Source organism: Lytechinus pictus, chromosome 7 (genome assembly GCF_037042905.1).
Source record: "Lytechinus pictus isolate F3 Inbred chromosome 7, Lp3.0, whole genome shotgun sequence".
Taxonomy (NCBI): Eukaryota; Metazoa; Echinodermata; class Echinoidea; order Temnopleuroida; family Toxopneustidae; genus Lytechinus; species Lytechinus pictus.
The window spans coordinates 6,728,467-6,745,905 of record NC_087251.1 but is presented as its reverse complement, the minus strand read 5'-3'; the positions used below and the strand labels follow the sequence as shown (position 1 = coordinate 6,745,905).

Below are 17,439 nucleotides of genomic sequence, written 5' to 3'. Positions count from 1 at the left end.
GTTAGTCCAATCCTCACATCAAATTTCCCACACATTTGAAAGGAAATTATTCCATCATGCATGAAGCTTCTTAACTACATCTCACACGGTTGTCATGGAGAGTATCGAAAGAGCTTTGCCTGTCTTCTTGAGTTTCAGACCATCAAGCGACGTAGAATTTGTACAATATGTCTCTTTTTTAGAGCCTGGAAATAGATTGGATGGTTTATTGCGGTGAGCCACCTATCTACAAAATGTATTTTTCCCCTTTCTTTTGATATTTTAAAGGTAAAAACCTCACATCTTTTCTCCTTCATATTTGTTTTAACTACTGGTTGTTCATTCGCGCTGCTTCTGTGTGTCCATCTCTCTCTCTCTCTCTTTCTTTCTATTCAATCTCTCTTTCATTCTAATTTCTGACACACATTGTTCATGAACATTGAATATACATTTCCCAAAGAAATTATTCAAACCATCCAAGATATAATATACACTGATACCTACATAAAGATTCAAATTATGAAAACCTTCCTGACACTTTATAATCTTTTTCTTTGACAAATATTTTCACTTTTGAAACAGACTGGATTTATAATGTCTTTATCATAAAGTAAACTGTAAAAATAGTATATAAAACAAGTCTATTTGACAAAATGTACTTTCTTGGTAATTATATTCATGGTTATAAAAATCAGTATAAGAAATACAGCAATATAAAAAAGGTATTTATGTAATAATGTTTACATTCTATAAATCATCCAAAATGAACACAATATTTATACTTTTACAGGATAAATTAGAGGTTCTCAAGGACATCATTATATTGAATATCCACTGCATACATGGATACATTGCTTAATATGTAGAATTGTACAAGTAAAATGCAAATAATCATGTACAATTTTGCCTCATCTCAGGAGTTTATAGTATTATTTGAAACAAAGTATTCTCAATAATGCACGCTTTCTAAAATCTCAAACTACTTCTGATACTAATGCATGTGGATATAAGTCGATTATAAGCCAAGCGAGCCATTAAATGGATTTTCTCTCCAAAAATTTCATAGTTGGCGCTGCCTTACTGAAACTAATGAGTCAGCCCATTGAGGTACTGTCATCACAAACGATGCAGGTCAGTGGAAAGTAAATTTCTCCCTCAGGCTTACTTTGATCAAATATGTAAGACAATAGTCAAATATGCCCAAGCATGCTTGGGGAAATATTAAAGTGGAAATTGCTGCTTTTTTAAAGACACAACTACTGAGAAGTCAATTGTCAATATTGTATGCTAGTTTTTATATTCTAAAATTAAGGGTTGTTGCTATGAACTTAGCAAAACCTTTCAGATTTTTATTAAATGCTGATGGACGAGAACTCTGCTGATTTATTACTTACTATATGATTTCTGTCCTTATGTAACTTTCCTACTTTTAGCTATCTGAAGTTGGCTTATTTAACGGTATATCACCAATCCATTTAACATTTCTTTCAGCTTCCTTTTCTCCCTTCTCCTCTCCACAGGTTCAATCCTAAATAGATTAAAACAATTGCTATTGTACAACGCCTACTTAGCTTGTTGTACGCGAGCAAATGGGAGGCTGAATGTCAAACATTCGTACCGTTGCACAAAAGACGTACCATCCAAAATGTACCGTCCAAAATGTACCGTTGCACGGCTTTAGGAGGTGACGTCACAATACGATTCAATTAATTGCGCTCAGTAAAAATGCAGGTGCAATACGCGTATAGCCTGCTGGCTAAATGCGCAATGCATGTCCGAGGTGTTCGCTTGTGGGATTTTGCTTTTCGCTTTTCATATTTTTGCTCCCTTTTCATAGATTACTACAGGAAAAACTCTTTGTTTTTTCATAAATTCGCTAAACTCCGAGGCGTTGTACAACACAAATAGCGAATATTCTTATTCGTGCAATGGTGCGAGATTTCGCATTCGGTGAAAGAAAGAAACACTCTATTCAACTCGGCTAACGCCTCGTTGAATAGAGCATCTTTCTTTCACCTCATGCGAAATCTCGCACCATCGCACTCATGCCTATTCGCTATTTGTATATTACCGTCATCAGTTTCCTCAAATCACCATCCCCCTCCCTCTTAATCATCATTAGCAGTAGCCTACATTTGTCTAATGTCTTTATCATTATCATTATCAATATCTTCGCACACAATGACAATGTTCCTAATTCTATTAAAAATAAAAATCTCTTGTATTCCCCCTCCTTTTCTTCCTTCTCCAACGTTCATTGATATGATCATTCTGGATCAACATGATTATGTTTATCATCAATCACAATGTGAATTTCATCACTATCATCTTTATAATCATGACCTTCACAATCAATATCAGCCTCATCATCATCACTATAATCATCATCACCGTTGTTATCTAGGCAGTGGTCATCAGAACTACCAACACCACCACCATCATCATCATCATTGTTATAATCACCATCACTATCACAACGATTGCCATCATCATCATCATCAATCAATCTTAGACAAATCGAAATATGCATGGATCCCCATAAGGCAAAGCGAGGTCTGTGAAAGCCTGTATGGCACTGCACCTTTAACATCAACACACTTCTCTTGCTCCCCTGAGCACCCCTTGCCCTTATCCTTGATTCTTTGTCTAAGAATGGAGGGAATCCCAGAGCACTCACTTCAAAATGGCTTCAGAAATTCTTACAAAGGCTTGATTTAGAACCTTCGTATCAAATCTTAGATTACCATCGCAAGAGTGAGAGACAAGTATTCTCACATAGAGAAGCCTAACTATAAAATAGCAAATCAATTCTGAGAAGATCTTATAATAAGATATTGCATTGTACGTGTTTTTCCATTTAAAAGACTTGAAAATAATATGTCCCTTTTCTTTCTATTGTATAAATTTAGGATTGTCTCTAAATTCCTCCTTCGGTAAGTTCTTAGCCTGTTAAATATGATAGTCAATACAATATTTCTAATTTATTTATATCTATTCTTTAAACTTTTTATTTTCTCATATAGAGCGAGAGAGCGTATTTGGCTCAGTCAGTAAAGCGTCTGCCAAAGATCGTGGGTTCGAGTCCACCCCGGGCGGATGACTGAAGCCAGTGCGTTGTGTGTAAACGTCTCTCCCCTGTTTCATAGATGCAGGCTATGTTACAGTGGAAAACACTCTGTCCCTTGGATAGGATGTTAAATGGAGGCCCCATGTAGAGGAGAATCATCATCTTTGCACGTTAAAAACCCACTGCACTATTCGAATAAGAGTAGGGGGAAACCCCGGTGTAGTGGTCCACCTGCATTCCCCCAACCAGTTATCGGGAGAGACCTGCGGGTCACAGTTCTGTGTGCGCGCCCTTTTAGGCGACCCAGATTGGCTTGCTCCTCCAATGCGCCTTTGAATGTCTTTGACAGATATATGGCACTATACAAATGCTGTGCATCATCATCATATAGTTTTGCCTCCTTTCTTTTACAACTCTTTTCTCTATCCCCCTTTTAACTAAATAGCTGCCCTTGCAAGCTTAAATAATTTATTTTTCAATAAAGGTAATCATGACCCTTTCCCTTTACACTACTCTCCCATTGGTTATGATTTAGTTAATTCTGGACCTCGTTTTACAAAGAGTTGCAATTGATCCAATCAACCACAACTATGGAAAGCCAGCAACGTCAACATATAAAATGCATATTCATTCAAAATATTGTGTAGAGATGTTATATATTTTCTTGAATGTTCTGTATGCTTCTCTTTGTTTACAAAGGACATTGTGCAAATTTCCTGTAGAAAAAATTATGACATTGTTGGATTTCCATATAGTTGAGGTTGATCAGATCAATCGTAACTCTTCGTAAGACAGGGCCCTGAAATATCTTATATGAAAAAAAAAAAAAAAAAAAACACAAATTCAATCAATGGAATGTGAATGAAAATAAAATAATCGATTTCAAATAAAGATAAAAAAGAATTTATTATTTACATCTGTACATATTATAAGATTGCATATGTAATGTGTTTTACCATGTGATATGTTGTATCATCTACATTTATTGAGATAATCCAAAAAATACATAATTTTCACACACATATTCATATCCTTATACTTTTTGTACAAATTTCAAATTAACTAGCCATATTCATTGAAGAAAATAAGTTGATTAATATATCAAAATGTGTTTGAAACAGTGTCAATATTTATTTTAGTTCTATTTTTTCTCTCATGATCAGATCAGATAAATATTGTTAGTTTAGAAATATTCATATGCCGGATATTGGGTAGATGTACCAAATATTATTGATCTTGTATTTGTAAGTATCTTAATTTTACCATAAATTAAATCAAGTACCAAGTACATGTAATACAATAACATTGCTGTAAAAGTTTTTTATGTAAAGACAAAGGTGGAATGTAAAATAAAAAATTGAATTGTATATTAATATACATACTAAAGAGAAGAGTCTAATAAGGTGATCTCCATTCCTGTTTGAAAATAGCACACATGGTTTTGTTCTGTATTATTTATTTCAATAATTTATTTTGTATGATCCAGTGAAAGAAATGCTTTTTTAGGGAACTTTGTGGTATGTGATGCTTTTATTCAGTTAGAAAGTCATACATATTAATTTATTTCTAGTTTATAAATCCAATGGATTTATATTCAAACTGGTACACATTCTAAAATATTATTGTTATTACATCTGGAAATCTAGTGGTCTTTTATGAGCCATAGTTGAAGGGCATACTTCAAAGTTATTAACAAATTTCTTTAACCCAAAGCCTTATTTAAAAAAAAAATAATATTTGGTTTGCATGTTTATAGAATAATAAGTTTGTTTAGAGTTCAATAAAGTAATGCATTACACTCTAGACCTAATATATATATTGCTTCAGAGCAAACTTATTAAACACTGGTCTATTTTATGGTACAGTACCTACAAGCTCGCATTAATAAACCAGTTTATGGTAATTTACTCTTCTGATACTCTACTTGGGTATATTGCAAGGGAAAGGCTTAATGTCACATGATACAAGACAAAAAAATAATAATCAAACATAATCAAACCTTATATTGAACAAAATAAATCAAGTATCATCCTAGATGATCTTCACATTGACATCTTGAGATGAATCATGTCCTTAGTCATATTTCCTTCATTAAACAAAGCCTCTTTGTCTATTATAGATAGTGTCTTATCAAAAATGTATTATGACTGAATATTTCACACTGCATGAAGAAAGAAAATAAGTCCTTACATTAATGCAGCTTGTTTTTGTCATTTTTTTCCTGCAATCATTTGTAATTATAGATGCCTTTAGAGACCCCTCATATTAACTGCATTGCTACATGTATGGCATTAATAATAAGTATTGACATCTTTCCATCTTGCTTTTAATCACTTGTTTAAATTATTGTGAATGTATCATCATATTAACTGCGTTGTTACGGAATTAATAATGAATATTGTCATCTTTCCATCTTGCTTTTAATCACTCATTTCAACGATTGTGACTGTATCATTGTTTGTTATTGTAAACTGACAAAAATGAGAAATACAATTTTTCAAAACAAATACCACAATCACAATAAAATCAACAATGAAAATTACAACAAAAATGATTACTGCAACAAGAACAATAACAAACATTAACAAAAATAATAAGGGTAACTGTAATAAAGTTAATTACAACATACTAGCTTCAATTATCAATGGCATATCATGCCACGGTTTGCATTGGTTTACTAATAACTCTGTCCTGATCTGAACTCCAAACAAGAGTTCATAGCTTGTGATTACAAACATTATATCAAGTGGAGCACCTCTGGCAGTCTCACCTGCATTACACAATTCAATATAGCAACAGTGCTGACTTTGAAAACTACTATAAAATAAGTATTCACAAAAAAACATTCATATAATGATATAATACTATGTTCATAGACCCTAAATGACATTTGACCTTGATCATGTGACCTAAGACTTGTAAGTGATACTTGATTACCCCTATGTCCATATTTCATAATGTACATCCATAAAATTTCAGTTATGATGGCAATTCAACAATTACCCCTAACATGGCCAAAATTCATTGACCATAAATGACCTATGACTTTGGTCATTTGACCTGAAACCCGCACAGGATGTTCAGTGATACTTGATTACTCTTATGTCCAAGTTTCATGAACAAGGTCCATAAACTTTCAGAATTATGATGGTAATTCAACAAATACCCCCAACATGGTCAAAGTTCATCAACCTTAAATGACATTTGACCTTGGCATGTAACCTGAAACTCACACAAGATGTTCAGTGATACTTGATTACTCTTTATGTCCAAGTTTTATGAACTAGATCCATAAAATTTTAAAGTTATATTTGTAATTCAACAAATACCCCCAACTTGGCCTAAGTTCATTGACCCTATATGACCTTTGTCCTTGGTTTTGTGACCTGAAACTCAGGCAGGATGTTCAGCAATACCTGATTAACCTTATGTCTAAGTTTCATGAACTAGGACCATATACTTTCTAAGTTATGATGTCATTTAAAAAACTTAGCCTTTGGTTAAGATTTGATGTTGACACCGCCGCCACCGTCGGAAAAGCGGCGTCTATTGTCTCGCTCTGCTATACAGGCGAGACAAACACTATATAGATAAATATTTACTATAACTTACAAATGTTTCAAAACTAAGTTCATAAGGTACTATTACATTACATCCCAAAAAAATAATTGCCAAGGGAATGCATGCATTATCAAAACATAAAAAAATGAAGTAAAATAAATAAACTGCTTATATCCCTACTCCTTACCACTACGTCATGACATCCCATCTCTCTCTGTATCCATCTTCTTGTTTCTTTGCTCTAGTATAGCCCTCTCTGCTGCTTGTAGGATTACTGACCTATCCTCTGGCAAGGCATCATATGTCGTATAACCACTTGAGTTGGTAGTATCTGGACATCTGTAGAGCAGTAATAACTTCTTCAGATCCTGCGGGAATACATTCAAAATAATTAATCAAAACACAAAATTTTTTACATTATATCTGAAATCAACTCTAACTTTGATAACCATTGCAACTTCAAAGAAGTCAACAATTGATTGATTAAAGTCAGTTACAGCATTCCAGGTTGTTGTTTAAAAATTATAGAAAACATTAGGCTTTTGCTTTTTTTTAAATATACATTATGTATTATGCATCGTATACTATGCAGCTTTACAATCGCTAAATTGGGGTGCCCCATGGAAGTGCAATTGCCAGGAACCATTTTGTTCCATATGGGACAAGTTGCCAACAGCAAATGTGATGACAAAGTCACTTTATCATCTCAATGAATATCCTAAGGGTGAAAAAGTTTCTTCAGAATTCAACAGTTGAATTAAGCCTACAAAACACTATTTCTATTATCTCATGGGATTTTTTTAAATATCACATATGTATTCTGATTAATATGACAAATTTGTGACATGAATTTCACAATACCAGTAGGTAATTGCATGATGAATATCATCACTGTTCTTAAATCTATTTGAGTACATTAAAATACATGCTTCCAAGTCTTACAAACAACATACTTCATTTCGAAGGCCAACTGTGCTCTTGATCAGCTTCAGTTTAGCTGTTGTTTCTCGTATTGTTTCACCGTCTCCCTGTCCGTTGGTGAACATGAAATTGGCAACATGGTGGACTGCAACCAGGTGCATCATGGGAGACCAGGATTGTCGAACCTTGCCCTGGACCAAGCTCTGGAAGTACATATTGATCAGAGCTGGGTCTCGCTCGGGTGGATCAAGAAAGTGGCGGATTGGAATGAGACACTGTTTGAGAAGAAATGAATGGACAGAAATCAAATGCATATCAAGTCTACTAAGCAATACTTGTGTAGAATGTGAACAAATACTATGTAATCATACGGTCAGTATAGCTTGTATTATACCTAACATTCACAGCTTCCTACAATTATACTAATTAACCACAAAATAAAAAAGCGAAAGACAACTTATCATACACATTTCATTTTCTGCTAATTCCATGATGAAATGTTGTACAGTCAACTTATATTCTATATGCATTTATTCCATGCATCAAAACATTACCAAATGTTCATTATTATGTGAAAACTTAGGAGACAATGGATAAAACAAACAGAACAGCTGATATAAATCATCAAAAATTATTTCATACCAGAAAAAGAATATAAACTGAGTGCAAGTAAATTACCTTTGATGGTTGGATTGGTAAGGTGCGTAGTAGATCAATGTGATCAAACCAGAGTGTCTTGCGGAAGTGAATACTAAACTTCTGCTGTAGTGGTAGCAGAACATACTGAGCAAAGAGATCATCACCAAAGGATACAGCTTCATATTGGGCAAGTACGGCATTGAATCTTGAGAATAAAGAAATTTAAAAATATATTATTTAGCTTTTTCCAGATTCAATTTTTACGTAGATGATATTCTTAACATGAGTCAAATTTTTTATGACCACAGAAATATATTCAACTTAGGAGAAATTTGAATTATAAGAGGGAAATACCACATGTTTTACATAACCCAGTCAACAAATTTGCTCCAAATAATTTAAGGACTCTACTACCCAAAGGTCAAGATGCAAGGTTGAATGGGATTGTAATTGAATCTTGGCCAATACCCTACAGAAAAACAAATGATCTGCATCAATCGTCAAAAATGCATTGGAAATATACAAGCTATTAATTCATACAGTACACATTGTGCTGCACTCAACCCTGGTGGGTGTTTCATAAAGCTGTTCGTAAGTTAAGAGCGACTTTAAGAACGACTGGTGATCCTTTCTTGTGATAAATAGCATATTGAATTGGCGATGGTTTAGCGCGTAAGAAGGGTTCACCAGTCGTTCTTAAAGTCGCTCTTAACTTACGAACAGCTTTATGAAATGGCCACCAAGTGAGGTACCTAGCAGGATTAATTTTTTAAATGCACCGAACACATTGAGATGGTAGCTTTAGCTAAAGCTGGGAAAATACTAGTTGCACTTTGTATCCTCTGGAAAATAATCTATACAAATCCAGCTATTACTATATAATCATTACATAATTACAATTGGAATCAAGCTTTAAATTGTATTTTTTTCTCATGTGTTTTGAAGACATGACCATATGCAAGCTTTGTTTCAAACACAACTTTGATAAGGCATGACTGAAGGGAATCACATAAGGACATGACTTACAGATCATTGAAAGATGCTAGACCAGGAATCTTTTGATCGAAGTCCATGTCCTTTATATAATCTTGGTTTGTGTAGATCTTCAGAAGAGCGGTCAAGTAATGGTGGACTGATGGTTCCATGAACAAGTCACTGGCTGAAAAGACAAAGAACATTTTCTTCCTAAAGTAATAAGTTTTTGTATTCCCTATTTTCTTTATTTGCTACATTTATTATTTCTAAAAAAAAGTGTTCTTATGATTCTATTTTCTATGTTCTTCTATTCTTTACAAGATTCTCTTTCCTAATTATTGAACTAGCAACATTTACAAACAAACTATGATGCTATTTTAACCTATCAATATCACATAAGGTTTCCCAAAGACAGAATTGGAATACATTTTCTGAGGGAACAAAACTAAAAAAGAAAATGCCACAGTGATAAATACATATATATTTCCACCATAAAGTTCAAGCAATGTCTTGTACTTCTTACCAGTGAGGAAGATGCAGTAGAGTCTTGCAATCTTGGCTGCCAGTGGGATTGACCTCAAGGTCAAAGGTCGCCATGTCTCCAGTATGAAAACCCATCCTAGTGTATCAGTTAAAGCAGCCATGATGTAGGGAGGTAGTGACTTCACAGACTTTCCTTTCATCTCACTATAAGGTGAGAGAATGTGTTATCAAGTCATTATTCATTTTCAATGTCCACCGAGAATGAAATTTGGTAAGTATTGTTATAATATATTTGAGTAGAAAAGACAGTTTGATGATTTCAAAACAAACATGCAATTAAAATGAACTATAAAACATCAAACAATCTCAACTCATACAACCAGTGAGACAATTTTAAATTCCAGGGGAGCGTTTCATGAAAAGACTTATTGGATGTTTGATGAAATGCAAGCCTTATTATTACATTTGGTATTCACTCTCACAACTTAATGTTTCTATATGTGTAATACTGATCCAGAGCTTAAGATTCTGACATACACTCTAAACACAAGAGACCTTTGACACAAAACAATTAATTCTATCATTGTGACTATCAATGATGATGAAACTTACGCTTTTTGTGCTTCTGAGAAGAGCTGAACCAGAGGTAAGAAAGGCCAGTCGATTGGTAGAACAGGTCCAAGTAGGGGAGGTAGAGTGAGACTAGTCACTTCCTGAGGTCTACCTGAACACCTAGCTCTATACAAGATAAAAAACAAAGGTAAGAAAGTCACAGTTATTGTTAGAACTTGTACAAGAAGAAAGTAGATTGATATTAGTCACCAGAGATTAAAACCTGTCAAGTAATATCTTACCTTGATTTAGCCAAGGATGGCTGTTCTTTGCCAAAGTAGACCATGTAGAGGTTCCTGATACTGCTTAACCTCTGATAGGCCTCCTGTAGAAGCTCTCCTTTACTCTTATCACGCTCCTTGAGAGGCGGTTCCTTGTCTGAAAATGTCAGGAATTCAGCAAGATCAGACGCCATGGGATCTCCTACATTTCCCTCTCTGAAAAAAATTATCACCACAACCAAATCAAAATCCAACTGTTTTTCATACCAAAAAGCTAATATGATCATTAATTCAATCTATATTTCATTGCAAATAAAAGCCATGCTTCAAAGAAACATTGAAGGGAAATTGGATGATGAACTTCTTATATAGTTTTAAAATGCACTTGTAAAAAGGAAACATTTATGCCCCCATTGTATTTCCTTTTTTTTCTAAAAGTATGACAGAAAGTGATATTAAAAAAAATAAGATGAGTCACTTAGAAACAGTATACTAAAAGAAATATACATGTATATTCAAAGGTAATATTGCTGAAGATAAAATCAACTCACTTTCATCCAGGAGAGTACATTTTGCACTAGCCTTTCTGCTCAAATTATATTTTGACAAACTTTCATTTTCATAAAGAACATTTGGCCAATAGTACGGCATGATCACATTATATGTCAATTTAAATAATGAAATTAATGCAGGACTGGCCAACACACTTACAATAATGGCATTGATAGAGAAACTATGAAATGACTTACGCAAGGAACTCTGTACTGAAGAGACTAATTGATAAGAGATCATGTGCAAAGTGTTCATAACCAGGATGGAGTCTTGCTAATAGCTTCATAGCAGCACTGTGGTACAACTGACTATGATGCTTACAGGAATCGACTTGCTGAACCTTGAAAATGATAGCAAGCATATAAATATTACTAAATACTGAGCAAAGAATCATGCCATCACACTGATAGGTTTCATATTCTTACAAAATTAAAGATATTACTTGAATGTCTATTTTAGTTATTGACAAAGACTTTCTGTCATCATCTGTTTGTATATTTGTTGTATTACATTTTTACTACAATCTGTTTTTTTAATAAGCTATCTCTCTCTCCCCCCGTTCCAACCTCAGGATTTTTTACCCATGTTAAACATTGTTCAATTTCAAGTTTAATTCTAATCATAGAAAGAAATCAAGGAGATTTGAACAGACTGGGCATCTAACACTTACCACACACTGGAATATTTTGATGAGAAAGTACACAGCTGTATGTTCATGAATAGCAAAATGTTCAGCAAGACCAAGGCTACCACACACAACATCTCCACAAAAGTTCTCTAAGTAGGGCAAGACATAGCAACTCAGTACAATAGGTTCAAACTTGGATGCAACACCTTTGTGTATTTTGATCATCTGGTATGTGAATCTAAAGAGGGCTGTACCATAGCCTAACGTTGATGTCTTTCGCACACAAGGAGGTGTGTCATCACTGGAATCATCTCTTTGGCATGAGAAGCTGGGTAGAGCACGCGTTGAGCATCTCTTGAGGTGTGTAGGTTCATACCTCAGTGAAGAGTGTGTTCTGTGCAGGTAAATGCAAAGTAATATTGAAATTGTTGCACCTAAAATGTTATTACAAAAGCTTTCTACAGTGGAAGTAATAGTGACAGTGCAAGTGTGCCTGCGTGTATGCAATGCACAAGTAAAAGAAATAAGACTTAGCATTTTCATAGGTAATTACCTGTTTTTCTGCTATGATCATGTCACTAACCTTCATATGCTAATGTTGTTCTAGTCTCACAAATCTACTGATATACTACTATTCGATTGGTCAAGATTACATTTCTGATAGATTTCTATCACTTGTTTGTTTCCAAAGTAATTTTAATAAGATAGCTGAAAAATTGATTTGAACTTACTGTAGATTGTGAACTGCTGAGTAAAAAGAGGTAGACTCCATGTATGGAAGCAGCAAACTATCAACAAATGATTCAATCTGACTTAATGAGCTCACTGGATTGTAGGAAGCCTGTGGTAAATATATACATATAAAGAACACAAATGGATTGTGAGAGAAAGGACTTGAAGTATAGAAAGAGCATGCTTTCAACATATGTTACAATGTGATTCAACGAGTTCTCGGAATTGATGGAAGTCTGTGGTAACATACAAGGCCTGTGGTAACAGCATACATACACAACAAATGAGACATTTTCAGAGGAAAAAAAATTATTAATCATGAGAATTTTTTTTGTAATGTTTTTCAGTAACTTATTATCTGTAATAAAATATTATACTGTATTGCATAAATTAGGGAACATATTTTTAGGGGCCACATGGCCTTATTTTAGTTTTCATGGGTTTATTTTCAACTAGGTAATTTGGTATTTATTATCCTTTTTTAAATTGAAAGGCATTGTAGTGACATTCTTTAACTTCTTTAGATACATTTTACGTGTATTAATCTGTATCTAATTGTATGCAATTCTTTTCAATTGTAATGATCTGAAATGAAATGAACATAAATTATGAAGAAAAAAAATCAAATATCAAGTACTCAATTTGATGTAAAATCATAATAAAATTCTACCATTCACTTTGTCTGGGAGACTCAGTTTATGTTACTGACAAGTCATGCATTATAATTGATAAAACATTTGCCTACCTGTTGAGTGTAGTTTGAGTAGAATGTTGCTAAGAAGTCCATGGCACTACCAGCCAATGAACATGCTTCTGGATATAACACCTCAGTACATCCAGTCATCTCAACTAACCAACGATGAATACATGTCTCGAGGGGTGTGGCCAATCCAGTCACATGACTCCAATCAATGGGTGGTGGGCTGATTGCTTCGCTAGACGCCTCTGTATTTGTGCCATCATTTCTGAATATTACAAGAATAAGTATCTAAGACATGAAATGTAGATAATAAGTACGGTTTGGTTTGATGTACACCATAAACCTCTATTTTAGATGTTAGCACATAAAACACTCATGACTTATCTCCTCATTACTTATTTACTTTGTGAAATTTATGTTCCTATAGATATGGATATAGAGGTGGAAAGATATGGGGCTGCCAATTATTTCTCATATATGTTCTCTTTCAAATAATGATCCCCCCTCCCTATAAAATAATCCTGGTTGGAGAATGATTTTGGATCATAAGAGAAAATTCAATACTTGTAAGAAGAGAACATTTAGATAACCCTTCCTTTGAAACAGGAGTTCATGAGGGATATTGTTGTGAAAGACAAAAATGAAATAATAACATATTAAATGAAAGTTGTTTTACAGATATAAAATCACACAGGAATTTGAGAAAAGTCAGGAATTGTTATTTAAAACCATGAAATCTATCACCAAAACATCAAACTTTCAATTAATTTTGCCTCCAGATCATCAACAGCCCATTCAAAATGATTTAATTTCAAAACAACATACATCTCACCTCATTGCAAATTTTCCCTGAAGCTCTGTTGCTGTTCCTGCAACCCGCACCACTCCCTCCAGCAGTGAGATCAATGCAGTTGCTCTAATAAGCTGCAACCTGTGTACCATACATGTAGTCTTCTCTACAGTGGATGGCAGAGGGAGGACTGATAGTCTTTGGAAGAGTTGAAGCTGATGCATCAGTAGAGGATACAACTCTCTAGAAAGGAAGTACAACAAATAATTCTGGGTATTTTTTTCTAATTTCTCTTTTATCACATACATGAAACATTCTTATTAAATACTATGCTTTCTGGAAAAAGTTAAATTGTTAAAGAAATCTTTTCATGAGAGCAGAGGTATTCATTTCCTTGTATGCCATGAAGAAATATTGGCCCGGTGGTAGAGTGCCCATCAAGTGTTACATACAGCAAGTTCAAATTCTACTGGTTCAGGGGTTTACTCCTGCATTTCTTTTGATTGGATGTATGAGATCAATGTTTTCAGAAATTAATTAAATACACAAATCATTCGGCTGTATCACAAAAAATGTCTTTTCATGGATAAAAAAACAACATTAAACCATATTCTAGAGGTAGAATATTCCATTTAAATAATTCAATTCATTTATTTCCATATTCAAATTGTACAATATAAAAACATGATAAAAAATAAAAACAAGAATTAATTAAAAATGACAAAATACAAAAAATACCAGTACCAAAAGCTACAAAAAATACAAAAAAACAACCAAAGAAGCAGAACATAATATGTAATCTGAATACGGAGGAATTGCCAAAAAGCCAAACACGCTTATCGGGGGCAATCCCAGAATAAGAGTAAAAAAATACATTTATATCATGAGATACAGGGAGTGCGAGACAGGCAGAAATTTGAGAGAGGGGGATTGGAAAGAAAAGGGAGAGAGATAGGAAAAAAGATGAGAATAGAGAATTGATATGAAAAAAAAAGAAGATTATGAAGAAAAGATAAACATGCTAAGTATATTAAATATCTACACGCAGTATATAAGCCTTGTATTTACGTTTAAATGTTAACAAAGTCGGACATAATTTAAGTTCATCTGGAATATTATTCCAGCATTTAGAACCAATGAAAGCAATGGTAGTTTTTGAAAAATTAAGTTTTAAGATCAGTAAACGTAAATCCCCTGTTGCCATAGTACTATATGAATGTATTGCACTATTCTTAGTAAAAAGATCATTAAAACTCATAGGCAGTATACCTTTGAAATAAGAATACATAAATATGGCAACTTGTTGGTGATTAATTTGAAAAACTTTTAAAACATATATTTTGTAAACCTAACCCTAAGACCCCCACCAAAAATGATAGGCATCTTCGCTTCACCTTCTAATATTGCTTCTGTGTGCCAACTGTTATGACTGGAAAACGGGAAAAATGCAGAAGTTACAGGTTTTACCAAATTTTCCACAAAAATATGGTTACCATGGCAACCATGTTTCCACCCACTCCAAAATCATTAGGCGGCTTTGCTTTACCATAATGGACCTTCATGACAAATTTGAAGATAATTGGAAAAGAAAGCAGCCAGTAGAGGACTCACAAGGAAATCTGCTATTTCCACAAAAACTCGTTACCATGGCAATGATGTCTCCGCCCACACCAAAATCAATAGGCGGCTTTGCTTAATGGACCTTCATGCCACATTTTGAAGATGATCGGAGAAGAAATGCAGCTGGTAAAGCACTCACAAGGAAATCTCTGCTATTTCCACAAAAACTCTTGTTACCATGGCAACGATGTCTCCGCCCACGGCGGACGTGGCGGCAGCGGCGCTACGAGGCTAAATCCATAGTATCCTCCGAACTCTGTTCGGGGGATACAATCAAATGAAACCAAGGTCATTATCCAATGCTCCTACCTGTAAGCATCACATCCAAAACCATATCTGATGCAAGCTGACCATGCTCTTAAGCTCTCAATACTTAGATGATACGCCTCTCCTACATTGAGATTCATATCGGTAGGCTCCATGGAGAAATATCGGGTGATAATCGTCAACAGTGGGTACTTGGATAGCTAGATAATGAGAATAAAGGATAATAATGAAAATTCACACTGAGATTGTACAAAACATGTGCATCAAATAATACAGAATGAGGAAATTTTTAATATCAATTTGAATAGAGATACAAGATAAATTTGGAAATAAACAAATATAGAGTAAAGAGACGAGGATGAGTGCATAGGTTTTAACAATTCTTTAAAAGGTTAAAACATTCTAGTTTGAATGATTGATGAATAAAATATAAAACAGACAATTGTCTTTTTTTTTTACCTTTTACATTTACATCAATTTAATTCTATGGTAATCACAAGTAGAAAAAATATACCCATTACATGTCAATTATTTATGATAATACCTAATATATTACAAACAAGTGTACAGCAATTAAATTGATACACTCACCAGCATTGCTGCAATGTTTCTACTACTGAGGCACAACACTCTGATGAGTTTCATGGCAAGCATCGTAGGGTGACCATATAAATCTGATACTGGATCCTCTGTCGCCAAAATCATACAAACATCAGAGTCAGTTTGTGGTAACCATGACAGGTCAGATTGCATCTGTCAACTTTAATTTATTGAATAATTGGCTAATTCTAAGACATTTTTCAGACCATACTATGCAAAACATTTTTTTATTTACCTCAATTCAGTACTATTTCTCCAAAATAGAACAAATTTCTGTGTTTCAAGAAATTCAACTTTGGGAGAGTTACCTTATCCAACATGTATTCATGAAAATAGGTTTTTTTTATACGACACGTTTTGCTACTCAAAGTAAAGGATCATTAGCTTTCATATTTTGTAGTGAGATCACATTTATATCATAAGGAGAAGCATGAGTATAGCAATAAAGATAATGATTATGCTATTCTGCTTTGACATAGTGCATGATACATCAGGATGTCTTGAAGTGCTATAAGCAGTTTACAGATATATGAGGTTAAGCAAGGGTGTATTGAAAATGACTTTACCACAAAGAGAACTGACCTTGTTTCTGCCATGAACTAGTGGGTAAGAATTCTCTAAAGATTGTGTTCATCAGACGAGGGCATTTGATGATTTCTAGAGCCGATTCAGTGGAGTGCCTTGCAACTCTGATCAGGAAAGCTAGAATATTTAAGATGACAGGTGGTGTAGGCTTGACCACCTCTAAGATGTAACGCAAACGAGGTAACACAGACATCTTCAATAGACCCTACAAATGAAATCAATAGGCTTGACATTAATAGGGATACACAATGTATTGTATATTTGAATGCTCAATTTTAACCAATTTTACATGAAAAAATGCTCAAGTGTGCATAACAGTTACATGCAAGGAAAAAAAGTAAAGTATCAAGAATGGATGAAGTAAACATTTATGAGCTCTTCCTTTCTTCCTTTCAAGAGCAAAGAAAATGTCTGGGTTTAATGGATTTCCCACACTGATTTGAGATAATTTGAAGGAGTTTTATTATTTCCAAAACTTATTAACACTTGAGATTTCTCTACTTTAAC

At 34.0% G+C, this 17,439-nt stretch overlaps 1 protein-coding gene across 2 annotated transcripts in view; it reads right to left on the bottom strand.

Annotated features, from left to right (window-relative positions):
* Positions 1-3,926: 3,926 nt before the first annotated feature.
* The window catches only part of LOC129265075 (RNA polymerase II-associated protein 1-like), a 29,660-nt gene continuing 16,147 nt past the window's right edge, over positions 3,927-17,439 (bottom strand). For both annotated transcript variants that reach the window (XM_054903058.2, XM_064101790.1), the window contains exons 15-29: positions 16,930-17,137; positions 16,339-16,436; positions 15,790-15,947; positions 13,903-14,103; positions 13,116-13,335; positions 12,370-12,479; positions 11,681-12,032; positions 11,208-11,350; positions 10,480-10,674; positions 10,238-10,363; positions 9,666-9,829; positions 9,194-9,326; positions 8,207-8,372; positions 7,561-7,803; positions 3,927-6,975 (exon numbers count right to left, since the gene is read on the bottom strand). In XM_054903058.2, coding sequence (XP_054759033.2) covers positions 6,802-6,975; positions 7,561-7,803; positions 8,207-8,372; positions 9,194-9,326; positions 9,666-9,829; positions 10,238-10,363; positions 10,480-10,674; positions 11,208-11,350; positions 11,681-12,032; positions 12,370-12,479; positions 13,116-13,335; positions 13,903-14,103; positions 15,790-15,947; positions 16,339-16,436; positions 16,930-17,137 — 2,691 coding nt within the window. In that variant the 3' untranslated portion in view covers positions 3,927-6,801. The remainder of the gene's footprint in view (positions 6,976-7,560; positions 7,804-8,206; positions 8,373-9,193; positions 9,327-9,665; positions 9,830-10,237; positions 10,364-10,479; positions 10,675-11,207; positions 11,351-11,680; positions 12,033-12,369; positions 12,480-13,115; positions 13,336-13,902; positions 14,104-15,789; positions 15,948-16,338; positions 16,437-16,929; positions 17,138-17,439) is intronic.